General features: G+C 38.4%; 1 protein-coding gene and 1 long non-coding RNA gene across 2 annotated transcripts in view; one reads left to right on the top strand and one right to left on the bottom strand.

Moving 5' to 3' along the window:
* The first annotated feature begins 12,925 nt into the window (after window positions 1–12,925).
* On the top strand, window positions 12,926–27,695 carry LOC131512635 (uncharacterized). The gene is made up of 2 exons (XR_009262215.1): window positions 12,926–14,654; window positions 24,884–27,695. It is a non-coding gene; the product is annotated as an uncharacterized LOC131512635 (long non-coding RNA).
* Window positions 21,444–27,779, bottom strand: part of TOMM70 (translocase of outer mitochondrial membrane 70) — a 32,744-nt gene continuing 26,408 nt past the window's right edge. The window contains exons 10-12 of the mRNA XM_058731615.1: window positions 24,433–24,530; window positions 23,735–23,857; window positions 21,444–22,788 (exon numbers count right to left, since the gene is read on the bottom strand). Coding sequence (XP_058587598.1) covers window positions 22,635–22,788; window positions 23,735–23,857; window positions 24,433–24,530 — 375 coding nt within the window. The 3' untranslated portion in view covers window positions 21,444–22,634. The remainder of the gene's footprint in view (window positions 22,789–23,734; window positions 23,858–24,432; window positions 24,531–27,779) is intronic.

Raw genomic sequence — 27,779 nt, 5'->3', positions numbered from 1 at the left:
AGGATCACTGTCCTGAGGTCTGATGTCTGAAAACTACTGTTTCATACGTAGTCTTTTGTTCAGCTATTTTGGAGGGGAGGGTAAATCTGATCCCTGTAACTCCATCTTGGCCTGAAGTAGAAGTTCCCAAATAACTTCATAATATTATAAAAAATACTTTAGGGGCGCCTGGGTGGTGCAGTCGCTTAAGCGTCCGACTTCAGCCAGGTCACGATCTCGCAGTCCGTGAGTTCGAGCCCCGCGTCGGGCTCTGGGCTGATGGCTCGGAGCCTGGAGCCTGTTTCCGATTCTGTGTCTCCCTCTCTCTCTGCCCCTCCCCCATTCATGCTATGTCTCTCTCTGTCCCAAAAATAAATAAAAAACGTTGAAAAAAAAATTTTTTTTTTTAAAATAAAAAAAAAAATAAAAAAATACTTTAAAAGGCTTAAAGTATTTTTAAATACTTTAAAAGATTCTTTTAAAGGATGTCAAAACTTTCAGGTAAGTGTGAGCTACACTTTGAGAATCACTGCTGTGTATCCTGGTAGGCCCACAGGCAAATATTTAAACTTTGTAGTTTTAGGGGCGCCTGGGTGGCTCAGTTGGTTAAGTGTCTGACTTCAGCTCAAGTCATATCTCACAGTTCGTGAGTTTGAGCCCAACATTGGGCTGTCTGCTCTCAGCACGGAGCCAGCTTCAAATCCTCTATCCTCCTCTCTGCCCCCTCCCACTTTCTCTCTCAAAAATAAATAAACATTAAAAAAATGTAAACATTATAATTTTAGTGTGATCAATTTTTTATTTTATTTAAAAAATTTTTTAAAGTTTGAGAGAGCATGAGTGCGTGAGCAAGGGAGGGGCAGAGAGGGAGAGAGAATGTTACGCAGCCTCCACAGAGCCCGACTCAGGCCTCAAGCTCATGAATCAGTGAGTTGAAATCCAGAGTCGGATGCTTAACTGAACCACCCAGGTGGCCCTGCAACAGTTTTTTAATAGAAAATCTTGCAGTAAACCTTATGTCTGTAACAATGATGAAAGAATGATCTGGCTGATGTGGGTGTGGAGAGCCTAGGAGCCCTCTGCCTTGGATTCCCTTAGTCCCCAAAAAACACTTTATGGTATTTCCTCCAAAGAGCTCAGAATAGTTTGGAAACCAATGGACAAGCCAACTTAACTATCTAGTTGAAGCTCTAGAAGGAAGGGCACTTTATCTTTATGTAGCATTCCTATATCAGATAAAGCATGTGGATACTAGAACTTGTTTTTGTATTTCATTAAATGCAAGTCATCTTGTCCTTTTGGTGTTATATTGGGTGATCCTGCCTTCTGGTGCATTCGAAGACTGTGAAGTAAATGAATAAAGTAGACATCTACATTAGTGTGTTACATTTTATTCTCATACAGTATGTGGTGACATGGCCCCAGATTCTACCTTTAATAAAGTGATACTGATCAAAATGAACCCAGGATTTGGTCTGCTTGAAACAGTAGAACACTGCAGTTCAAGGCCATGAAAATGTTTTGTTCAAAGGTCATTCCCCGTAATCCCTCACTTTTTGTTGAGTTAGGCAATGATACTTTTTTTGCATGATACTTTGAAGTCTGCTATCATATGTTGCAGTCTTTCTCCTGCAGTTTATTTTTTTAAAGTTTGCAATTCAGTGGTTTTAGTATATTCATAGAATTGTGTGACAATCACCACAGTCAATTTTCGAACATTTTAATCACACCAAAGAGAAATTGCATACACATTAGTAGTCATTCTCCATTTCCTGGCAATTTTCCTAGGCTGTCTCTTCTGCAGTTTAGATAAGGCAACACACTTAACTAATCGAAGTGACTCCCTTACAAAAATTATGTCCTTTTTTGAAATAAGCTAGGATATACTGGTAGTCATGAAAGTGGCCCTAAACATTGGCCTAGCTTTTTAAAGTTGAGAGCTAACAGAGAATGGGTTTTGCATTGGTCGCAAATGAGTAAATTACTAACATTACAGGGTTTAAACTGACTACTAGTCAGATTGTGACATCAAGTGGGTGTTTAGGGAAAGACTTCTTGCTGCCACCAAGAATTAGGTCTGTGCAAAGTCTACCAAGTGAAAAAAGGTTTAGACAAAGAGTTGAGGTTTCAGGATCAATGATCTGCTCTACTGACAGTAGTTTTTATGTCTTTTATGTTGCCTCCTAAGCACTGTGGGGTGTGTTTTGGTAGTAAATGGGTCTGATGAAGCCAGGGGATGGCAAGGGAAAAGCTGTGTTCTGTGATGTCTCCACTGGCCAAACATAATTGCCAGGGCAGCAGGTTTCGTATGGGCTTTTTTCCTTTATGCCTTATAACCACTTTTGTGTTGCAGTTTCATATTTCTTGTCAAGTTATTATCTTGATTCAGCTCTGTATCTTTTTGATCAAAGATTGAAGGATAAGTAAAAGCTAGTTAGTTGTTGGAAGAAAGAATGTGCTTTCGGATAACATGGTCTTGTTAAAATCAGAAATTAAAAAGTTAGCCACACGGGCACCTGGCTGGCTCAGTTGGTGGAATGTGCAACTCTTGATCTTGGGGTTGTGAGTTTAGGCCCCATGTTGGGTGTAGAGATTACTTAAAAAAAAAAAAAAAAAAAGAAAGAAAGAAAGAAACTTAAGTTCTAGATCTACCATCAAATACCAAAACTCAAACGTGTGAGGACATTACTTCTTGTTCACTGATTACTTCACAGCTGGCTCATAATTCACCAAGTGAACATGAATCTGGAAAAATGGAGCATGGTGGGCAAGGTGTAGTAATATTCTAAGTGTTGTGATGCCTAGCTCTTCTTGAAATATTTTAAACCTACAAATGTGTTCCTTTGTGCTCAACTATCATTACTATTGTATCTGTAGAGTCATTCTCCCTTAAAACTATACCATCCTATAAAAAAAACTCCCATTTTTTTTTACATTTCTTTTTATTATTACTAATTTATCAAAATGTTACAGTATTTTCAGGTGTACAACATAATGAGTCAGTAAGTCGTACATTATGCTGTGCTCACCTCAAGGGTGACTACCTCTGTCACCACATAGCACTACTACAATATTGTTGACTATATTCCTTCTACTGTACCTTTCATCCCTATGACTTACTCATTCTGTAACTGGAAGTCTGTGTCTCCTACTTTCTTTCACCCATTTTGCACACCCCACCTCCCTCCACACCCCTGCAACCATCAGTTCTCTGTATTTATGAACCTCTTTCTGCTTTTTGTTTATTCATTTGGTTTTTAGATTCAGCATATAAGTGAAATCATATGGTATTTGTCTTTCTCTGATTTATTTAGCATAATACTCTTTAGGTCCACCCATGTTGTCTCAAAGGCAAGTTCTCATCCATTTTATGGCTAATATTCCATTGTACATATAGATCATATCTTTATGCATTCCTCTATGGACATTTGGGTTGCTTGCATTTTTTTGGTTATTTTAAATGCTGTAGTAAACATAGAGGTGTATATAACTTTTTGAATTAGTGCTTATGTGGTTGTGTGTGTGTGTGTGTGTGTGTGTGTGTAAATACCCAATAGTGGAATTACTCGGTTATATGGAATTTCTATTTTTAATTTTTTAGAGGAACCTCCATACCATTTTTCACAGTGCCTGCACTAATTTGCATTCCACCAGTATCAGTATTCACAAGCTTATTTTTTCTCCACATTCTCACCAACACTTGTTATTTCTTGTCTTTTTGATTCTACCAATTCTGACAGGTATAAGATACCTCATTATAGTTTTGGTTTGCATTTTCCTGATGATTAGTGATGTTGACCATCTTTTCATGTATCTATTGGACATCTGTATCTGTATGTCTTTGGAAAAGTGTCTATTTAGGTCCCTTGCCCATTTTTTAATTGGGCTATTTGTATTTTGGGAGTTAAGGTGTATAAGTTCTTTGTATATTTTGGATATTAACCTCTTATTGGATATATCATTTGTGAATATCTTCTCCCATTTAGTAGTTTGCCTTTTTGTTTTGTTGACAGTATGCTTCACTGTGTAAAAACTTTTTATTTTGATGTAGTCACAAGTTTAATTTTGCTTTTGTTTCCCTTGCCTGAGGAGATAGAGCTAGAAAAATAGTGCTGTGGCTGATGTCAGAGAAATTACTGCCTATGTTTTCATCTAGGACTTTTGTGGTTTCAGGTCTCATATTTAGGTCTCTAATCCATTTTGAGTTTATTTTTATGTATGGTATAAGAAAGTGGTCCAGTTTCATTCTTTTGCATGTAGCTGTCCAGTTTTCCCAGCTCCATTTATTGATAAGACTGTTTTTCTCTGTTGTATGTTCTTGTCTCCTTTGTCATAGATTAATTGACCATATAAGCGTGGTTTTATTTCTGGGATGTCTATTCTGTTCCATTGATCTATGTATCTTCTTTTGTGTGTGTGTGTGTGTGTGTGTGTGTGTGCCAGTACCATACTGTTTTGATTACTGTATCTTAAGATCTGGGATTGTGATACTTCCAGCTTTGTTTTTGTTCTTTGAGGTTGCTTTGGCTTTTTGAGATCTTTTGTGATTCCATACAAATTTTAGTATTATCCTACTACAGTGACAAATGCTTTGGTATATTCATAGGGATTGCATTGAATCCGTAGTTTACTTTGGGTAGAATGGACATTTTAACAAGATTGGTTCTTCCAATCGTGAGCATAGGAAATCTTTACATTTGTGTCATTTTCAATGTCTTTCATCATTGTTTTATAGTCTTCAGAGTACACATCTTTCACCATGTTGGTTAAGTTTATTTCTAGGTATTCTTAAAAAAAATTTTTTTTTAATCTTTCTTTATTTTTGAGAGAGACAGAGTGGGAGTGGGAGAGGAACAGAGAGGGAGGGAGACACAGAGTCCAAAGCAGGTTCCAGGCTCTGAGCCATCAGCACAGAACCCAGTGCGGGGCTTGAGCTCATGAACTGTGAGATCATGGCCTGAGCCGAAGTCAGACACTTAACCGACTGAGCCACCCAGGCGCCCCAAGGTATTGTATTCTTTTTGATGCAATTGTAAATTAAATTTTTTTCTTAATTTCTCTAATTTCTTAATTTCTTAATTTCTCTTTCTGCTACTTCATTATTAGTGTATAGAAGCTCAGCTGATTTGTGTTAATTTTTTTTTTGTTTTTGTTTTTGTTTTTTTTTTTGATTTGTGTTAATTTTGTATTCATTATTCCTAATAGTTTTTTTGGTGGAGTCTTTAGGGTTTCCTCTGTCTAGTATGTCTCTGCAAATAGTCCCATTTTAACTACTTCTTTACCAATTTGGATGTCTTTTATTCCTTTTTTCTTGTCTGATTCCTGTGACTAGGACTAGGACTTCCAGTAGTAATGTTGAATAAAAGTGGTGAGGCTATCAGATATCTTTGTCTTGTGTCTGGTCTTAGAGGAAAACTTCTAGGTTTTTACCTTTGAATATGATGTCAGCTGTGGTTTTTTTCACATACGGCCTTTATTATGTTGATATGATTCCTCAAAATCCACTTTATTGAGAGTTTGTATCATGAATGGGTGTTTAATTTTGTCAGATGCTTTTTCTGCATCTGAGATGATATGATTCATATCCTTCGTTTTGTTCATGTGGTGTTATGTTGATTGATTTGCAAATAGCCATCCTTGCATCCCTGGAATAAATACCACCTGATTGCAGTGAATTATCCTTTTAATGTATTGTTGAATGTAGTTTGCTAATATTTTGTTGAGGAGTTTTGCATCTGTGTTCAGAGATACTGGACTGTAGTTTTCTTCCTTAGTAGTGCCTTTGTCTAGTTTTGATACCAAGGTAATGCTAGCCTTGAAAATGTACTTGGAAGCTTTCCTTCCTCTTCTATTTTGGAATAATTGAGGGGAGTAGGTATTATCTCTTGTTTAAATGTTTGGTTGAATTCACCTGTGAATTCATCTGGTCCTGGACTTTCCTTTGTCAGTATTTTGATTACTAATTCAATTTTTTTACTAGTAATTGGTCTGTTCAGATTTTCTATTTCTTTGTGATTCAGTTTTTTTTCCTATTTATTTATTTATTTATTTACTTAAATTTATATCCAAGTTAGCATATAGTGCAACAGTGATTTCAGGAGTAGATTCCTTAATGCCCCTTACCCATTTAGCCCATCCCGCCTCCCACAACCCCTCCAGTAACCCTCTGTTTTCCATATTTAAGAGTCTATTATGTTTTGTCCTCCTTGCTGTTTTTATATCTTTTTTTGCTTCCCCTCCATTATGTTCATCTGTTTTGTATCTTAAAAGTCCTCATGTGAGTGAAGTCATAGGATATTTGCCTTTCTCTGACTAATTTTGCTTGGCATAATATACTCTAGTTCCATCCACATAGTTGCAAATGGCAAGATTTCATTCTTTTTTTTTTTTTTATAAATTTTTTTTTTCAACGTTTTTTAATTTATTTTTGGGACAGAGAGAGACAGAGCATGAACGGGGGAGGGGCAGAGAGAGAGGGAGACACAGAATCGGAAACAGGCTCCAGGCTCCGAGCCATCAGCCCAGAGCCTGACGCGGGGCTCGAACTCACGGACCGCGAGATCGTGACCTGGCTGAAGTCGGACGCTTAACCGACTGCGCCACCCAGGCGCCCCAAGATTTCATTCTTTTTTTTTTTTCTTTTTTTTCTTTTTTTTTATTTTTTAATATATGAAATTTACTGTCAAATTGGTTTCCATACAACACCCAGTGCTCATCCCAAAAGGTGCCCTCCTCAATACCCATCACCCACCCTGCCCTCCCTCCCACCCCCCATCAACCCTCAGTTTGTTCTCAGTTTTTAACAGTCTCTTATGCTTTGGCTCTCTCCCACTCTAACCTCTTTTTTTTTTCTTTTTCCCTTCCCCTCCCCCATGGGTTTCTGTTACGTTTCTCAGGATCCACATAAGAGTGAAACCATATGGTATCTGTCTTTCTCTGTATGGCTTATTTCACTTAGCATCACACTCTCCAGTTCCATCCACGTTGCTACAAAAGGCCATATTTCATTTTTTCTCATTGCCACGTAGTATTCCATTGTGTATATAAACCACAATTTCTTTATCCATTCATCAGTTGATGGACATTTAGGCTCTTTCCATAATTTGGCTATTGTTGAGAGTGCTGCTATAAACATTGGGGTACAAGTGCCCCTATGCATCAGTACTCCTGTATCCCTTGGATAAATTCCTAGCAGTGCTATTGCTGGGTCATAGGGCAGGTCTATTTTTAATTTTCTGAGGAACCTCCACACTGCTTTCCAGAGCGGCTGCACCAATTTGCATTCCCACCAACAGTGCAAGAGGGTTCCCGTCTCTCCACATCCTCTCCAGCATCTATAGTCTCCTGATTTCTTCATTTTGGCCACTCTGACTGGCGTGAGGTGGTATCTGAGTGTGGTTTTGATTTGTATTTCCCTGATGAGGAGCGACGTTGAACATCTTTTCATGTGCCTGTTGGCCATCCGGATGTCTTCTTTAGAGAAGTGTCTATTCATGTTTTCTGCCCATTTCTTCACTGGGTTATTTGTTTTTCGGGTGTGGAGTTTGATGAGCTCTTTATAGATTTTGGATACTAGCCCTTTGTCCGATGTGTCATTTGCAAATATCTTTTCCCATTTGGTTGGTTGCCTTTTAGTTTTGTTGGTTGTTTCCTTTGCTGTGCAGAAGCTTTTTATCTTCATAAGGTCCCAGTAATTCACTTTTGCTTTTAATTCCCTTGCCTTTGGGGATGTGCCGAGTAAGAGATTGCTACGGCTGAGGTCAGAGAGGTCTTTTCCTGCTTTCTCCTCTAAGGTTTTGATGGTTTCCTGTCTCACATTCAGGTCCTTTATCCATTTTGAGTTTATTTTTGTGAATGGTGTGAGAAAGTGGTCTAGTTTCAACCTTCTGCATGTTGCTGTCCAGTTCTCCCAGCACCACTTGTTAAAGAGACTGTCTTTTGTCCATTGGATGTTCTTTCCTGCTTTGTCAAAAATGAGTTGGCCATACGTTTGTGGGTCTAGTTCTGGGGTTTCTATTCGATTCCATTGGTCTATGTGTCTGTTTTTATGCCAATACCATGCTGTCTTGATGATGACAGCTTTGTAGTAGAGGCTAAAGTCTGGGATTGTGATGCCTCCTGCTTTGGTCTTCTTCTTCAAAATTACTTTGGCTATTCAGGGCCTTTTGTGGTTCCATATGAATTTTAGGATTGCTTGTTCTAGTTTCGAGAAGAATGCTGGTGCAATTTTGATTGGGATTGCATTGAATGTGTAGATAGCTTTGGGTAGTATTGACATTTTGACAATATTTATTCTTCCAATCCATGAGCAGGGAATGTCTTTCCATTTCTTTATATCTTCTTCAATTACCTGCATAAGCTTTCTATAGTTTTCAGCATACAGATCTTTTACATCTTTGGTTAGATTTATTCCTAGGTATTTTATGCTTCTTGGTGCAATTGTGAATGGGATCAGTTTCTTTATTTGTCTTTCTGTTGCTTCATTGTTAGTGTATAAGAATGCAACTGATTTCTGTACATTGATTTTGTATCCTGCAACTTTGCTGAATTCATGTATCAGTTCTAGCAGACTTTTGGTGGAGTCTATTGGATTTTCCATGTATAATATCATGTCATCTGCAAAAAGCGAAAGCTTGACTTCATCTTTGCCAATTTTGATGCCTTTGATTTCCTTTTGTTGTCTGATTGCTGATGCTAGAACTTCCAGCACTATATTAAACAACAGCGGTGAGAGTGGGCATCCCTGTCGTGTTCCTGATCTCAGGGAAAAAGCTCTCAGTTTTTCCCCATTGAGGATGATGTTAGCTGTGGGCTTTTCATAAATGGCTTTTATGATCTTTAAGTATGTTCCTTCTATCCCGACTTTCTCAAGGGTTTTTATTAAGAAAGGGTGCTGGATTTTGTCAAAGGCCTTTTCTGCATCGATTGACAGGATCATATGGTTCTTCTCTTTTTTTTTGTTAATGTGATGTATCACGTTGATCGATTTGCGAATGTTGAACCAGCCCTGCATCCCAGGAATGAATCCCACTTGATCATGGTGAATAATTCTTTTTATATGCTGTTGAATTCGATTTGCTAGTATCTTATTGAGAATTTTTGCATCCATATTCATCAGGGATATTGGCCTGTAGTTCTCTTTTTTTACTGGGTCTCTGTCTGGTTTAGGAATCAAAGTAATGCTGGCTTCATAGAATGAGTCTGGAAGTTTTCCTTCCCTTTCTATTTCTTGGAATAGCTTGAGAAGGATAGGTATTATCTCTGCTTTAAACGTCTGGTAGAACTCCCCTGGGAAGCCATCTGGTCCTGGACTCTTATTTGTTGGGAGATTTTTGATAACCGATTCAATTTCTTCGCTGGTTATGGGTCTGTTCAAGCTTTCTATTTCCTCCTGATTGAGTTTTGGAAGAGTGTGGGTGTTTAGGAATTTGTCCATTTCTTCCAGGTTGTCCAGTTTGTTGGCATATAATTTTTCATAGTATTCCCTGATAATTGTTTGTATCTCTGAGGGATTGGTTGTAATAATTCCATTTTCATTCATGATTTTATCTATTCGGGTCATCTCCCTTTTCTTTTTGAGAAGCCTGGCTAGAGGTTTGTCAATTTTGTTTATTTTTTCAAAAAACCAACTCTTGGTTTCGTTGATCTGCTCTACAGTTTTTTTAGATTCTATATTGTTTATTTCTGCTCTGATCTTTATGATTTCTCTTCTTCTGCTGGGTTTAGGCTGCCTTTGCTGTTCTGCTTCTATTTCCTTTAGGTGTGCTGTTAGATTTTGTATTTGGGATTTTTCTTGTTTCTTGAGATAGGCCTGGATTGCAATGTATTTTCCTCTCAGGACTGCCTTCGCTGCGTCCCAAAGCGTTTGGATTGTTGTATTTTCATTTTCGTTTGTTTCCATATATTTTTTAATTTCTTCTCTAATTGCCTGGTTGACCCACTCATTCGTTAGTAGGGTGTTCTTTAACCTCCATGCTTTTGGAGGTTTTCCAGACTTTTTCCTGTGGTTGATTTCAAGCTTCATAGCATTGTGGTCTGAAAGTATGCATGGTATAATTTCAATTCTTGTAAACTTATGAAGGGCTGTTTTGTGACCCAGTATATGATCTATCTTGGAGAATGTTCCATGTGCACTCGAGAAGAAAGTATATTCTGTTGCTTTGGGATGCAGAGTTCTAAATATATCTGTCAAGTCCATCTGATCCAATGTATCATTCAGGGCCCTTGTTTCTTTATTGACTGTGTGTCTAGATGATCTATCCATTTCTGTAAGTGGGGTGTTAAAGTCCCCTGCAATGACCACATTCTCATCAATAAGGTTGCTTATGTTTATGAGTAACTGTTTTATATATCTGGGGGCTCCGGTATTTGGCGCATAGACATTTATAATTGTTAGCTCTTCCTGATGGATAGACCCTGTAATTATTATATAATGCCCTTCTTCATCTCTTGTTACAGCCTTTAATTTAAATTCTAGTTTGTCTGATATAAGTATGGCTACTCCAGCTTTCTTTTGGCTTCCAGTAGCATGATAAATAGTTCTCCATCCCCTCACTCTCAATCTAAAGGTGTCCTCAGATCTCAAATGAGTCTCTTGTAGACAGCAAATAGATGGGTCTTGTTTTTTTATCCATTCTGATACCCTATGTCTTTTGGTTGGCGCATTTAATCCATTTACATTCAGTGTTATTATAGAAAGATACGGGTTTAGAGTCATTGTGATGTCTGTATGTTTTATGCTTATAGTGATGTCTCTGGTACTTTGTCTCACAGGATCCCCCTTAGGATCTCTTGTAGGGCTGGTTTCGTGGTGACAAATTCCTTCAGTTTTTGTTTGTTTGGGAAGACCTTTATCTCTCCTTCTATTCTAAATGACAGACTTGCTGGATAAAGGATTCTCGGCTGCATATTTTTTCTGTTTAGCACACTGAAGATATCGTGCCAAGCCTTTCTGGCCTGCCAAGTTTCAAAGGAGAGATCAGTCACGAGTCTTATAGGTCTCCCTTTATATGTGAGGGCACGTTTATCCCTTGCTGCTTTCAGAATCTTCTCTTTATCCTTGTATTTTGCCAGTTTCACTATGATATGTTGTGCAGAAGATCGATTCAAGGTACGTCTGAAGGGAGTTCTCTGTGCCTCTTGGATTTCAATGCCTTTTTCCTTCCCCAGTTCAGGGAAGTTCTCAGCTATAATTTCTTCAAGTACCCCTTCAGCACCTTTCCCTCTCTCTTCCTCCTCTGGGATACCAATTATGCGTATATTATTTCTTTTTAGTGTATCACTTAGTTCTCTAATTTTCCCCTCATACTCCTGGATTTTTTTATCTCTCTTTCTTTCAGCTTCCTCTTTCTCCATAACTTTATCTTCTAGTTCACCTATTCTCTCCTCTGCCTCTTCAATCCGAGCCGTCGTGGTTTCCATTTTGTTTTGCATTTCGTTTAAAGCGCTTTTCAGCTCCTCGTGACTGTTCCTTAGTCCCTTGATCTCTGTAGCAAGAGATTCTCTGCTGTCCTGTATACTGTTTTCAAGCCCAGCGATTAATTTTATGACTATTATTCTAAATTCACTTTCTGTTATATTATTTAAATCCTTTTTGATCAGTTCATTAGCTGTTGTTATTTCCTGGAGATTCTTCTGAGGGGAATTCTTCCGTTTGGTCATTTTGGATAGTCCCTGGAGCGGTGAGGACCTGCAGGGCACTTCCCCCGTGCTGTGGTGTATAACTGGAGTTGGTGGGCGGGGCCGCAGTCCGACCTGATGTCTGCCCCCAGCCCACCGCTGGGGCCACAGACTGGTGTGTGCCTTCTCTTCCCCTCTCCTAGGGGCGGGATTCACTGTGGGGTGGTGTGGCCCGTCTGGTCTACTTGCACACTGCCAGGCTTGTGGTGCTGGGGAGCTGGTGTATTAGCTGGGGTGGGTAGGCAAGGTGCACGGGGGCGGGAGGGGCAGGCTTAGCTCGCTTCTCCTTAGGTGATCCACTTCAGGAGGGGCCCTGTGGCAGCGGGAGGGAGTCAGATCCACTGCCGGAGGTTTGGCTCCGCAGAAGCACAGAGTTGGGTGTTTGCGCGAAGCGAGCAAGTTCCCTGGCAGGAACTGGTTCTCTTTGGGATTTTGGCTGGGGGATGGGCGGGGGAGATGGCACTGGCGAGCGCCTTTGTTCCCCGCCAAGCTGAGCTCTGCCGTCCGGGGGCTCAGCAGCTCTCCCTCCCTTTGTCCTCCAGCCTTCCCGCTTTCTGAGCAGAGCTGTTAACTTATGACCTCCCAGACGCTAAGTCGCGCTTGCTGTCGGAACACAGTCCGTCCGGCCCCTCCGCTTTTGCCAGCCCGACTCGGGGGCTCCGCTTGGCCGGCGAGCCGCCCCTCCGCCCCGGCTCCCTCCCGCCAGTCCGTGGAGCGCGCACCGCCTCGCCGCCCTTCCTACCCTCTTCCGTGGGCCTCTCGTCTGCGCTTGGCTCTGGAGACTCTGTTCTGCTAATCCTCTGGCGGTTTTCTGGGTTCTTTAGGCAGGTGTAGGTGGAATCTAAGTGATCAGTAGGACGCGCGGTGGGCCCAGCGTCCTCCTACGCCACCATCTTCCGGAACCGATTTCATTCTTTTTGATTGCTGAGTAATACTCCATTGTATGTATGTATGTAATTCATTTTTTTTTTAATTTTTTTTTTAACGTTTATTTATTTTTGAGACAGAGAGAGACAGAGCATGAATGGGGGAGGGTCAGAGAGAGGGAGACACAGAATCTGAAACAGGCTCCGGGCTCTGAGCTGTCAGCACAGGGGCCCGATGCGGGGCTCGAACTCACGGACCGCGAGATCGTGACCTGAGCCAAAGTCGGCGCTCAACCGACTGAGCCACCCAGGCGCCCCTGTAATTCATTTTTTAAAGAACATATGTTTCTAGGAATTTATCCATTTCTCCATATCCATTATCCATTTCTCCAACTAGGGTTGTCCAGTTTGCTGCTAATTTTTTTTATTGTAATCCTTTGCATTTCTGTGGGTGTTGTCACTTTTCCTCTTTCACTTCTGATTTTATTTTTGTCCTTTTTTAAAATCTGACTGAAGATTTATCAATATTTATTTATTCAGAGAACTGACTCTTGGTTTCATTGATCTTTTCTTTTTTAGTCTCTATTTCATGTATTTCTGCCCTGACCTATATTATTTCCTTCCTTCTCCTAACCTTGAGATTTTATTTTCTTCTTTTTCTAGTTCTTTTAGGTGTAAGTTTACATTGTTAATTTGAGATTTTTCTCAAAGATTTTGGACTTCTGTGTTTTCATTTTCATTTTTCTATGTGTAGTTTTTTTTTAATTTTCTCTTTGATTTCTTTGTAACTCATGGGTTGTGTAGTTGCATATGATTTAGTTTCTATGTTTATATTTTTACTGGTTTTGTTCTTGTGATTGATTTCTGGTTTCATATCATTGTTGGAAATAATGCATGATATGCCTTTAACCTTCTTAAACTTACTGAGATTTGGATTGTTGGAGTGATCCCTTTATTATGTAGTGGTCTTCTTTTTGTCTTGTTATAGTCTTTGTTTTAAGGTCTATTTTGTCTAACTATTGCTACCTGGCTTTCCCCCGTTCCCCCCACTTCTATTTGCATGGTATATCTTTTTCTAGCCTTTCATTTTCAGTCTGTATGTGTCTTTAGGACTGAAATGAGTCTCTTGTAGACACCATATAGATGGCTTTTTTTCCCCATCCATTCTGCCACTCTGTCTTTTGATTGGACATTTAGACCATTTACATTTAAAGTAATTATTGATATGTACTTATTGCCATTTTGTTAGTTGTTTCCTGGATGTTTTTGTATTTTTTTGTTTCTTCTCTTGCTCTTTCCTTGTGATTGATGACTTTCTATAGTGTTAGGCTTGGCTTTCTTTCTCTTTATTTTTGTGTATCTGTTAGAGGTTTTGGGTTTATGGTTACTATGAAGTTCATATATAGGATTCTAAGTATCTGACAGACTATATCAAGTTGGTGGTCATTTAAGTCTGAACACATTCTTCTTTTTTACTCCTGCGTGTTTTAGGTGTATGTTGTCATATTTTACATCTTTTTAATTCATAATTTTTTTACTTCTACTTATGGCCTTACCCCACCTCCCCCATCTCCCCCAATTAAGTACCTTTAACATTTCGTGTAAGACCAGAACTCCTTTTACTTTTGTTTGGGAAACTCTTTATCTCTCCTTCAATTCTAAATGATAACCTTGACTAGTGGAGTATTCCTGATTGTAGTTCTTTGAATATATCATGCCACCTCCTTCTGGTCTATTAAGTTTCTGCTGAAAAATCATCTGATAGCCTTATGGAGTTCCCCTTATATATAGCTTTTGCTTCTCTTTTACAACTTCTGAAATTCTTTTTATCTTTAAACTTTGCCATTTTAATTATTATGTGTTTTGGCATAGACCTCCTGAGGTTCATTTAGTTTAGAACTGCCCTGTTGTTTTTTTTGTTTTTTTTTAAACACATTTCTTAAAGGAGTCATTTCGGCTTACTAGTCCATTCTGATCTTTCAGTTACTTTTCAGAGCCTGGCAGCCAGCGTCTGCCCTCACCATTCCAATGACACTTACCTGACGAAGATTACTGATGATCTATTTGTAGACTTGTTCGTTTGACCTCTCTGAAACCTAACACCATCAATGTGACCTTGGTCTCACTGTGGTAAGTGGTCTGACCACTTTTTCATTGCCACCTTTTTTCCCTTAGATGTTGATGTTTCCCAAAGTTTTATTTTTAGCCCATTTTAATTTTAATTTTCTCCTGAAGTAAGGTCATCTACATGTTGTCTTAAATATATGCTGATAATTCGCAAACATGTAGCTACACTATTGGCATCTTCTCACCAGTTTTGAAACACAAAAGCTTCATCTTGCTGGACTCAGAGGCTTATTTCAACTCATACTCATAATGTCTCTTCACTTAGGTTTTATTTTTAAATTCTGGTGGTTTCCCCATCTTTTAGAAAGCTCTTTACTCAAATACTACTTATCCCTCAAGTCTTAGCAGAATTCATTACTGTTGTGTTTCCATACCACATTGTATAGAACTTTATGGCACCAATTTTGTCGTCTTAGTTTTGGAGTTCCTCAAGCCTTTATGCTCTTTTCGTGGCTAGTCCTCACCGTGATGGGTGCTCAGTAAAAACAAGTTGAATTGGAGTGACTTTTTTTCCTACAGATTGCACTAATACATGTACAAGTTTTCTGGCTAAATAAGTTTTCTACGTTTGCTGGAATCATTTCTTTACCCTAAAGGATTCTAATTGGGTAAGATCTGGGACATGGTATAACTTCATGTAACTTAGAGCTGGGTGGGACCTTCATTTACTTAAGATAATGCAACCGGTGGAAAGCAATGTTAGTTAGAACTTAAGTCACTTCATGCTGAGGCCATTAATACTTTTCCCTGCACCATGCTATCGTCCCAGATAGACAGCATCATCCTCTGAACTGGTGAAAGATTAAGCTTGAGGTGAATAGAAGGTAAAAACATGTAGAGATGGGTAATCATTTCTCATTGAGTCTCTTAAGTTTCTGCCTGTCTTGTGAACAGAGGCATTTCTTCCAGACTGTCCTTTCAAAGAAGTTTGAAAGTTTTGGAATATAGAGACTGTCTCTTTCTGGAGCTTAGGACAGGTTTATTTACAAACCAGTATAATAAAAATGTTTTCCTCTGCTGCCAAAGTCAGGCAGCTTTGCTTGCAATCAGCCTATTAAGATTTGAGTTTCCTATGTTCAGAGTCTCTCATCTGTGACACAGTCCCACTGCCCATGCAGCATCCACTTAGATTATTTCAGATCATCTCCATAGTATCTGGGGTACAAGGGAAGCAAAGCGAACATGAAGCTTTCTGTTCTTAATTAAGTCCATGTCTCTGACCTAGGATCTCAAGTCCTAGGTAAAATCTTAGATCCTTCACAATTCTTGACATAAGGCAGACACTCGGAGATAAAATTGGGTACAAGTTGTTTAATACAGCAGTTCATTGATAATTTAGACAATGGGACATCTCTGCAGAGAATCTTATGTACTTTGTCCAGTCCCCCGTACTTTAAACTTTTCATGATGCCCAGATGTTAGTTTTAGTCATGGTCTTTCTCCCCTGCACTTGCTCTGGAAGCCTTTTGTGTCTGTTGAGCCCTCCCATGGCTTCTAGGACAATGCTTGCACAGAGTTCTGTTTTCTTCCAGTGCCAACAAAAGAACTGGCAAGATTAAGTGCTCTGCACTCTGAAAGGCAGTAGTCATGTTGGTCCTTAGTGTGTTCCCACCTTTAGTTTCCTCCCCTCCTTTGGTTCGTGACAGGCACCACTGCCATTTCTGTCCCAGTGATCAGCAGGACCTTAAATACCCTCTAGCATGAAGACCATCTAGAAAGAATACTAGCTGTCAATCCCCAATAGAATTTGTGCTCTGTCACCTTAAAGTACACCAGAGTGTAGTTATTTTTCATATTGTCTAATTTCAACACTTAAAAAATACTTGGAAATAGTGTCATTCCTTTCATGTTTCTTATGTTTCTTTCATATATTGGCAGAGGCATCTCCACTTTTTCTTTATTAACATAGTGTTATGTTAGTTTCAGGCATGAGTATAATGACTTAACAACTCTATATGTTAGTCCTCATTATGGTATGTGTACTCTTAATCACCTTCACCTATTTCAATTATCCCTCCCTTCCTCTGGTGACCATTTGGTGCATAGAAATGTGGTTTGTCTCTTTTTTCTTTGTTGTTTCTTAAATTCTACATGAGTGCAATCATATGGTATTTTTCTAATGTATCTCACTTAGCATTATACCCTCTAGATCCATCCATGTTGTTACAAATGGCATGATTTCATTCTATTTTATGGCTAATATACCACTATATGTGTGTGTTATATCTACCTATCTATACATATATATATATATATATATATATGTATGTACATCATATATATTATATACATAATATATATGATATATATATGTATATCACATTTTTTCTTAAAAAATTTTTTTTAATGTTTATTTTTGAGAGAGCAAGCGTGTGCATGCAAGCAGGGGAGAGGCAGAGAGAGAGAGAGCCACAGAATCCAAAGCAGGTTCCAGGCTCTTAACTGTCAACACAGAGCCCTATGTGGGGCTCGAACTCACAAACTGTGAGATCATGACCTGAGCTGAAGTCAGATGCTTAACCAATTGAGTCACCCAGGTGCCCCCACCTTTTTTTTTTTTTTTTTAAGTTTGTTTATTTTGAGCAAGCACGTGTGTGAGCTGGGAAGGAAGCAGAGAGAGAATCCCAAGCAGGATCCATTCTATCAGTGCAGAGCCAGACACAAGGCTCAATCCCACAAACCATGAGATCATGACCTGAGTCCAGATCAAGAGTTGGATGCCCAACCGAGCCACCCATGTGCCTCTACACCACATTTTCTTTATCCATTCATCTATCAGTGAACACTTAGTCTGCTTCCATAACTTAGCTAAATAATGCTGTAGTAAACATAGGGGTGCATATATCTTTTCAAATTAGTGTATTTCCTATTCTTTGGCAAATAGCCCATAGTGAAATTACTAGGTCATCTGGTAATTCTAATTTTTTGAGGAACCTCCATATTGTTTTCCACAGTGGCTACACCAATTTGCCTTCCCACCAATGGGCAGGACAGTTCCTTTTTCTCCATATCCTTGTCAGCACTTGTTATTTCGTCTTTTTTATTTGAGCCATTCTGATTTGATTTGAGCCATTCATTGTGATTTTGATTTGCATTTCCCTGATAAGTGATGTTGAGTATCTTTTCATGTGTATGTTGGCCATCTGTATGTCTTTTTTGAAAAAATGTCTATTCAGGTGCTTTGCCCATTTTTTAAGTGAATTATTTGTTTTGGGGGGGGGATTGAGTTGTAGAAGTTCTTTATATGTTTTTTACATTAACCCTTTATTGGATATATCTTTTGTGAATTTCTCCTCCCATTCAGTAGGTTGCCTTTTTGTTTTGTTGATGGTTTGCCTTCATTGTGCAAAAGCGTTTTATTTTGATGTGGTCCTAGTAATTTAATTTTGCTTTGGCTTCCCTTGGCTGAGGAGACAGATCTAGAAAAATGTTGTGACAGCTGATGTCTAAGAAATTACTGTTTTCTTTTGCAGGTTTTATAGTTTCAGGTCTCACCTTTAATCCATTTTGAGTTTATTATTGTGTATGGCATTAGAAAGTGGTCTAGTTTTCCCAGCACCATTTATTGAAGGGGCTGTCATTTCCCTGTTATGTTCTAGCCTCCTTTGTCATAGGTTAATTGAGCATATAAGCATGGTTTTATTTCTGGGGATGTCTATTCTGTTCCATTGATCTATGGGTCCTTTAACATGCTACTACCATACTGTTTGGATTACTACAGTTGTGTAATTTGTAATCTGGGATAGTGATACATCTCTAATTTGTTCTTCTCAAGATTGCGTTGGCTATTCGGAGTCTTTTTGGGTTCCACACAAATTTTAGAATTTTTCTAGTTCTGTGGAAAATGTTCGTATTTTGACAGGTACTGAATTAAATCTGTAGATTGCTCTGGGTAGTATGCATTATTGGTTCCTCCATTCCATGACCATGGTATCTTTTTATTCCATTTTGAGTTTGTTTCATTATGGTTTTATAGTTTTCAGAGTACATGTCTTTCACGTCCGTGGTTAAGGTTCATCCTAAAGTTTATTCTTTTTGATGCAATTGTAAATGAGACTTTCTTAATTTTTCTTTCTGCTAATTATTAGTCTGTAGAAATGTAACAGATATATGTTACATAATCTGTTACATAATGTCGATTTTGTATCCTGCAACTTTACTGAATTCATTTATTAGTACTAGTAGTTTTTTGGTGGAGTCTTTAGGATTTTCTGTATATAGCATTGTGCTATTCACAAAAGTAAAAGTTTTACGTCTTTCCAGTTTGGATATCTTTTGTTTTTTTGCTTGTCTGATTGCTGTGGCTCGGCTTCCAGGTAAGTGTTGAGTGGACATGTGTGTGTTTCTGATCTTAGAAGTAAAGCTTTCACCATTGAGTATGTTAGTATACTATAGGTTTTTTCGTATGTAGTTTTTAATACGTTGAGATGTGTTTCCTCTAAACCTACTTTGAGAGAATGCATGTTGTACTTTGTCGTGTGCTTTTTCTGCATCCATTGAGACGATCATATCTTTTTATCTTTCATTAATGTGATATAGTACATTGATTTGCAAATTTTGAATCTCCATGGATTAAATCCTACTTGACTGGGGTAAATGATTTTTTTTAATGCATGATTTAGTGTGGTAATATTTTGTTGAATTTTGCATCTATATTCATCAGAGAGATTGGTGTGTCAACTTTTGCCTCGTAACTGAAGGAGCAGCCTTTTGGTCTGGTTGAGTGTACCATGATCACATGTATTTTACATCACAAATGTTCCAGCTCTTGATTAAACCTCCACACTGTGGCCTGAGTATACATTTATTGCCTAAACCACTTTTTGCCAAAATTTAAGTGTACATGAAGACGTGCTGGACTTTGAGATACCAAAATAATTCCTTTAAATTGTAAGCCATGTGTACACAATAGATGGGAGGAGTGTATGTTAGTTTCCTATCAGTCCTGTAACCAAGCTGCCACAAATTTAGTGGCAGGGCCAACATCAGCTTTAAGGCAGAATCTATTTCTTGCTTTTCCAGCTTCTGGTGGCTGCCAGCATTCCCTGGTTTGTGGCCACGTCACTCTACTCTCTCCCTGTAGTCACATAATCTTCAGTCTGCAATTTCCCTCTTACAAACACACTTGGGATTACATTTGGGGTTTACTCAGATAATCCAGCATAATCCTCCCATGTCAAGATCATTAACAATCATATCTACCAAGTTCATTTTTGCTATATAAATTAACATTCACAGATTCCATGGATCAAGATGTGGGTATATTTTGGGGGACCATTATTCAGTCACAGTGTGTTAAGGCTTGAAAATAGATCAAGTTAAAGTTCTATCACTTTATTCACAAATCAGTTTTAAAGAGGACTGAGGTTAGGATTAATTACTCCCCCCCTCCTTGTATGTTATTTTCTTATATATACAAATAGCAAAGAGCCCAGTGTACCCAGAACAGGCTTAAGTAATTATTACTTTTATACTCAGAAGTTTCCTGGTTTGCTTAAATCATATGGTCCTCCTATTTATAAACAGCCTTGAGTTCCCAGAGATCTGAAAGTTCTACCAGAATTGTTTTAAAAACAAAGTTTTTACTGTTGTTTTGGGATGTATTCCTATTTATACCTCAGTTACTAGACAGATAATGTCAGGCATCCTTTCTGAAAGACTAGAGTGGTTGCAAACTGTGACCAAAACTTGGTGAAACCAGTTCGAAGATCGTTAGACACAAGGCTCAGGTCTGGTTGGCAGACTTCTAGGCTGCCATGCAAGCATAGGTAAGGGCAGGTATAGGTAGGAATAAAGGAAGCTGGCTCTGGTAGCCCTTCTTAGAGCTTTGTTTCTCCAATAGGAAGGACAGATGTTCTCAGGAACCTCCACAATTCACACCAAAAATTAATTTGCTTCATATACTAATGAGACCTATTTTCAGTTAGTTTAAGCCCATAAGAGAATGATTATGGTTTTACTCAATACTATGATAAACGAATAAAGTACCTATCTTTTTATTTAAAGGACAGATAGAAAAGCTTGAATGTAATATTTATTTGGTGAATTTACATGTGAGGTCATTTACAAAAGAAAAGATACAGACAAATGCAGCTTTCAGTGCAGTTTCAAATTTTTCAGAACAAGCAATAGTCCATGAGGATTTGGAATGATAGTATTGAATGGCACATGCTTCAGTTTCCTTCGTGTCTTTTTCTACCCAACCCCAAAGGGTAGGAAGGGAGAAGAGTAGAAGAAAATACCAGTGTTAATATAAATATAGCCATGCAAATAAAAACTTTAAGTCCGAGGTTATTCAGATATATAGAACATTTCTGTATTCAGGGATCATGATAATTGGTACATAGTTTAAGAACTAAAATGCACAGCTCTCAAACTTTCCATTATCCAGGCCATCTTCAATTATGTTAAACTGTCCCCACTAGAGGCCTCCTCAGTGTCTTCCAGACTGACTTTGGAAGGGGTCATTTCTCATAGTTTCTAAAAAAGTAGCACTTGTAGACAGAATCTTTTTGACTTCATTAGGATAAAGCACCCTCTTACAGAGGGATACAGTGCTCCTTTACTCCCAAAAATGTAAACTAATTAGAATTCATTTCCAGAGTGTAACCAAAGGCTTGCTTGCTTTTTTATTATACTCAGACTTAAACCTCTCCCAACTCCGAATATCTCAAAACGAGACACTTTAAGAACACCACCTCTCTCCCACCAGAAAAATCCAGCATATAAACAAAAGGATGGTCTAGAAAAGTGACAATTGTAAAACAAAAACAATTTTTTTTTTTTTCCCCCCAGTAAGAAGGTGAAGTAAAGATAAAACTGTCAGTGTCCCTAGTAAAGATCTAGGCATGGGCAGTCAGGCACTAGAGAGCAAGGTTAGCTCCAAACTAAAAAGCATTCCACATTTCTTCAGCACTTCTGAAAATACTGGCTTAAAATTCTTTAAGCACACATAGCCATAGTTAAAACACTAAACTTACAACCTTAGGAAATACTATGCTTCTGACTCCAAAACATATCCTTTTGGAACCTTTAGCCACATTTCTGCACTACACATTTTAAGCTAATTAAACACTCCCATGTATATAACACTTCATCTTTATACACACAACCAACCTGAATTTTCTTACAAAAGTACACTATTAAATAGTGTGCCTAATATAAAAAATAGCCACAGGCAATTAAAACCCATTTCTATTTCATCTTACCTCTTGCCTGGTTCACTCACCCATTAATTTTCAGTCTTCCAGCATATATACCAGAATATTTGGTTCTGTGTGATTTACTGTATGAAAGCCAGTTGCTATAGACTTTAGGAACAATGTACATTATCCATTGGAGTTGAATGGGGTCAAAAGGCTTAAGTTGCCACTGAATCTAACAATTCTGCAGAATCAGAGGCATTGTGCATGCTGACAGTGGTTTAAAGGGTCTCAGTTTTGCTGCCTTCAAAACAAAATCCCCATTTAAGCTTTGTTTCCTTAAATAAACTAAAAGGGATTAACTGAATCAAAGAAACTTGTTTTACAGCACTTACTATATGAATTTAAAAACCAACATGCTGTAAAATATATTATGCGCATGCACACACGCGCGCGCACACACACACACACACACACACACAAATCATCCAGAACATAACCATCGCCCCCATCCCCCGCCTCAAAAAAAAAAAAAAAAAGCCAAATCAACAAATCAAAGTTTTTATTTGCATGGCTAATTATCATCTGTACTCTCTGCAGCTTTCATATCCCTTTAACAGGTTCTAAGCTTTTGTTGCACAGGGAATAAAAGCTGCAACACTGCAAACTTCCTTCAACAGCCACTCCCACAACACCTAGACATGAAACCTGTAATGAATGACAACAGCACAAACAGAAATACTAAGTTCCACCATTCAACACAGTTCATGACAGTGTCTTTAGGGTTCAGTTGAAAAGGGAGTAAACTTCTAAAAAGAGGGTCATTCTCTTTCCCCCTATTTTATAATGTTGGTGGTTTTAATCCGTATTTCTTTGCAACTTCTGTCTGGGCATGAGCAGCATCACACAGTGAGTACAGATGAGCCATCTCCATCTCCGATTTGGCCAGGTTAATAGCTTTGTTGAACATGTCAATGGCTTTCTCCATGTTTCCTCTAAAAGAACAAAATTTTAAATGTTTCACATCCTATGGGAATTTTAAAGAATAAAGTGAAGTTTCTGACCCCTAAGGTTCAACTATGATCCTAATAAATTCTTTGCTCCTTTATAAGAAACAAAATAGTGCCTAGCACAAAGAAAGCACTCAATGTTAGCTACTATTATAAATACTATGTGCTTACATTATACCTCTGTAGTCTCTGTTTACAGATAAGAACAGTGAGACTAGAGAAATTAAATGACTTACTCAAAATTATAATCCCGTCTGGCCCCTAAATTCATTGTGTTTCTGTACTAAATCATAAGGCTCCTTTAGAAAGCAGTGACATGGGGCGGTTGAGTGTCCAGCTTCAGCTCACATCATGATCTCGCAGTTCGTTGAGTTCGAGCCCCACGTAGGGCTCGCTGCTGTCAGCCTGTCAGTGCTAAACCTGCTTCAGATCCTGTCCCCCTCACCCTGCCCTTCCCCTGTTTGCATTCTCCCCCCACCCCCCAAAGATAGATTAAAAAAAAAAAAACAAAAAAAAAAACAGTGATGTAACCTCAGAGAACATTAATAGTATCCAGGGGCCTTACCTTCACATGTGTGTGAACTCACCTTTCCCCTAATCTCCTACCACCACACTCCCACCCCATGTCCCTCCCCTCCAATCACAGGTTCCCCCAAGTCCCTTGGCTGTGCTCCTACCTACACATAATGCTCAAATTTTCCTTTCTAACGCATATGCTTGACTTAAACAATTTCTTAAAGTGTGACTTTTAAATTGAAAAAGTAATGAAACAAGGCAAATCAAAGTTGTGTACTTTTAAGGGAAGCTTGCTTCAAAAGGCATGACATATTAAGACTTAGTGGATATTGACAATAACATATCTGTAATGAGAAGAATGAAGATAAATATCTATGGAGCTGCCTTAAATTTTCTAACATACTGTAGGAGTTACCTTTGCACTTCAATAGTTCCCATGGTTTCATATGCAAAATCACATTTATTGTCAATTTCAATAGCCTTGCTGATGAGCTCCAAACCTCTATCCAGATCTTGCTTCCACTGAAGCTGAAGTAAACTGCAAATGCAACAAGGCAGTCAGATGGGACGATGGCACAGTATCATTAGGATAAGTATGTGACTCAATTTCCGACCTCAATGAATTTACAAGGAAAACCCAACTAAAATAGTACATAATCAGCATTAATTCCCCCCCCCCCTCAATTTTATATTGGTTTTATAGTCCAAATTCCTTATTATGAAAAAAGTGTCCAAAGGTCTAGGCTCTATTACGGACTTACCTTGCATGGCCTAATTTTTTATTTTGTATAATTTAAGGTTTTTTCTTAATGATAATTCAAGTACATAAGGACTGAAAAAACTTATTTTGATACAGGTAATATCTGACAGGATGTTCAGAACTGAAATCTTTATGCTAGTACATTTATTAATTGCTGTGTAAGAATGAAATGTAAGTACAATTTCAAAAATTAATAAAGCATCCACAGCATTAGGAAATTTGTCAGTTAACTCACTGACACTCTCTATCACAGTCCCCCACTTCCTTTCTTAAGGACTAGAAGAAATCCATCTTATTACTATGCAGGAAATACAGTTTCTTACAGAAACAAAGAGAACCACAAATATACATACCCTTTATGAACATATGTTGTGGCATTATCTGGTTCCAAATCAATACATTTATCATACATATCATCAGCTTTACCAAACTGTTGTTGATCTGTTAATGCCTATATGAGGAGATACTTCAGTTATATTAAGGTAACTCAACCTAAACAATTAAAAGTATATTGTTTACTGATTATTAAAATTTACTTAATTTATCCATTCATTACTAAATTCTGTTTTGGGGATATAAACTTATTTAAAAATGTTACATCTTAGTATTTTTTTTTTTTTTTTTACAAAGCATTGTTATAAATATGAAATATTAACTTTTCTTTCTTTTTGGCAAGTGGTTAGTGATATTACAATAACAGATGATCTGGTACACCGTAGAGAAAATCCCACTCTTGGTGCCAGTTCTTTTTTTTTTTTTTTTTTTTTTTTTTTTTTAATGTTCATTTATGTATTTTTAAAACAGAGAACAGGGGAGGAGCAGAGAGAGGGAAACAGAGAATCCCAAGCAGGCTCCATACTGTCAGCACAGACCCCGACACTGGGCTTGATCTCATGGACTCTGAGATCATGACCTGAGCCGAGATCAACAGCTGGGTACTCAACTAACCGAGCCACTCGTTTGGAAGAAAAAATTCAATTAGGTGTTAACTGTTACCAAAGTGATTCCTTAAAAATGACTGATAAAAGAAAAAAAAAAAAGCAGGCTATAGTCAACTATTTTAGGGCAAATCCCATGGCAGAAATGGAAGGCTTGGTTACATGGATACCAGTTCACACTGAAACTATGGAGAGCTGGCTAGCATCTAAGCTCAAGCTTGAGAGTTAAAAAAGTTACACTATGTAACCACATCTATTTGTGTATAAAGTAACATATATATATTATATGTGAAGTAAAAAGCAGAGGAGGGGTCAAAGGATACTTATTTTAGTGCAAACAGACTAGTAATGTTAGGGCTGATAAGATAGCCCGAGTAAGCCACAGCTGTTCTGAAGATGGCATAGAGGAGACAGGGCAATGTGCAATTAGGAAAACTCTGAAGACCTGTACCTAGTATGAGTTTCCTTTAAAGCTATGCAGTGGCCTTTGCTCTTTTAGCTGCCTATAGAAATCTGTGCTAAAAAAATCCTTTTGAATTTCATTTCCATGATGAGGACAGGGTGGTACTGTCGTCTTCTGGTTTGTTCCTAATCAAACCCAAGTGTACCTTTCAATAAAAATGTCATATAAATGTGTGTTTGTCCTATTTTAACTTATATAATACATTTTATAAAATTTTATCTTGTACATGCTTTCACAATACTGTGCGTAATCAGCAATGTTTCATCATCCTGTCTAGAAATTCTAAGGAGAGATAAGATCATTTCAAACTCAGTTCATTTTATTTAAAAAAAAAGGTTTTTAAATGTTTTTATTTTTGAGAGAGAGACAATGAGCGAGTGCTAGTGGGGGAGGGGTAGAGAGACAAGGAGGGAGAGAATCCCAAGCAGGCTCCATGCTATCAGTGCAGAGCAGGATGCAGGGCTCAGACCCCATGAGATCATAAAGTGAGCTGAAACCATAAGTCGGTCACTCAACCAACTGAGCCACCAGGTGCTCCTACTCTATTTTTTTTTTTTTTTTAATGTTTACTTTTCAGAGAGAGAGAGCACAAGCAAGCAGGGAAGGAGCAAAGAGAGGGGGAGACAGAGAATCTCCAGCAGGCTCTGCTCTGTCAGCACAGAACCCAATGTGGGGCTCAAACTCATAAACCTATGAGATCATGACCTGGGCTGAGATCAAGAGTTTGACGCTTAACTGACTGAGCCACCCAGGCATTCCTCACACTCAATTTAAAGAATTTCTGGGTTGTACTTCATATCCTGAATCTCAATTCCTAACAATGCAGTGATATTAGGACTTTTAAAGAACAGAGCTAACACGAGTCCATCTTGTCATAATCCCACTCACAAAAAAAAAAAAAAAAAAAAGTTATGGCCTGTGGCACTTACAACTTGACTAAAGGTAGCATGAAAGACAATAAAAACAAAAACAACCTTCAGAAAGGTTTGGAGGTAGGAATCTACCATAGATGGTCATTTAAAAAAAAAAAAAAATTTATTTTTGAGACAAAGATTGCACGAGCGAGCAGAGGAGGGACAGAGAGAGAGGGAGGGAGAGAGAATCCCAAGCAGATTCCACGCTCCGGGCATACCCTGACATGGGGCTCGATCTCACAACAGTGAGATCATGACATGAGCTGAAATCAAGAGTCAGACACACAACTGAATGAGCCACCCAGGCACCCCCACAGATGGTCATTTTTAAATGTTTCCTATTTCTGTGATGTTTGGGTCGGGGGGAAAACATTTATTTGGAATAAAAAAGAGTAAGAGAAGATATTATACAGCGTATTGAGATGTCTGGTTTATGAATATACCAAAAGCAAATTTCAACTTAAAGACTAAGAAAGAAAACAGCCATTCCAAGATCATTTAGTTGCAGGAAAAAGTCTAACTGTGGCTATAAGAAGCTAACCATTTTCATTTAAATGGATGACTGAAAATTGGTAAGTTCTCAGAGACTTCAGACTACAATTAAAAAGTGAAAAAAATTCAAATATACATCCCACTTTCCACACCTTCAATCCTAAAGCAAGGAAAGCTCAGGACTTGGCAAACCATAGAGAAATTAAAATAAGCTGTTACAGCCTATCTAACCATTTAAAAGAACAATGATCAAAGAGAAAGAAAAACCTTTCCTTGGACATTCTTCTCACCAATTGCACAGGGTAAATTTTCCTAAAGGAATTAATTTTGCGAACCCAATCCAAATGAACACTTGAGGGAAATGCTCTACTTCAGACTCCCCATGTTAGGAGTTTAGGGCCAGGGTTTTCAAACTGTATTAACATAAGAGCCACTCCTGAGGTGATTCAAGACCATTTTGGTGCCAGGAAAATCAAAACAGGAACAAAGCTATTTGTATTCATAGAAGCTGCAACCAGGGAAGCACAGTTTTCTGATTTCCATATGGAATTCAGCATATGAATACAGTTCTTTAAAAGGACTGGTAATTGGGGGTACCTGGTTGGCTGGCTCAGTCAGTGGAGCATGTAACTCTCCATCTAGGGGTTCTGGGCACCTGGGTGGCTCAGTAGGCTAAGTGTCCGACTTCAGCTCAGGTCATTATCCCACAGTTCGTGAGTTTAAGCTGTGTCGGGCTCTGGGCTGACTGCTGTGAGCTCAGAGTCTACAGCCTGCTTTGGATTATGTGTCTCCCTTTCTCTCTCTCTCTCTCTCTCTCTCTCTCTCAAAAAATAAACATACCTACATAAAATCTTAAAAGAAAAAAGAAAAAAAAAAAAAAAGGACTGCCCACT

Source organism: Neofelis nebulosa, chromosome 5, assembly GCF_028018385.1.
Source record: "Neofelis nebulosa isolate mNeoNeb1 chromosome 5, mNeoNeb1.pri, whole genome shotgun sequence".
NCBI lineage: Eukaryota > Metazoa > Chordata > Mammalia > Carnivora > Felidae > Neofelis > Neofelis nebulosa.
Note: the sequence above shows the minus strand (reverse complement) of the source record. Positions and strands in the feature narration are given on the sequence as shown.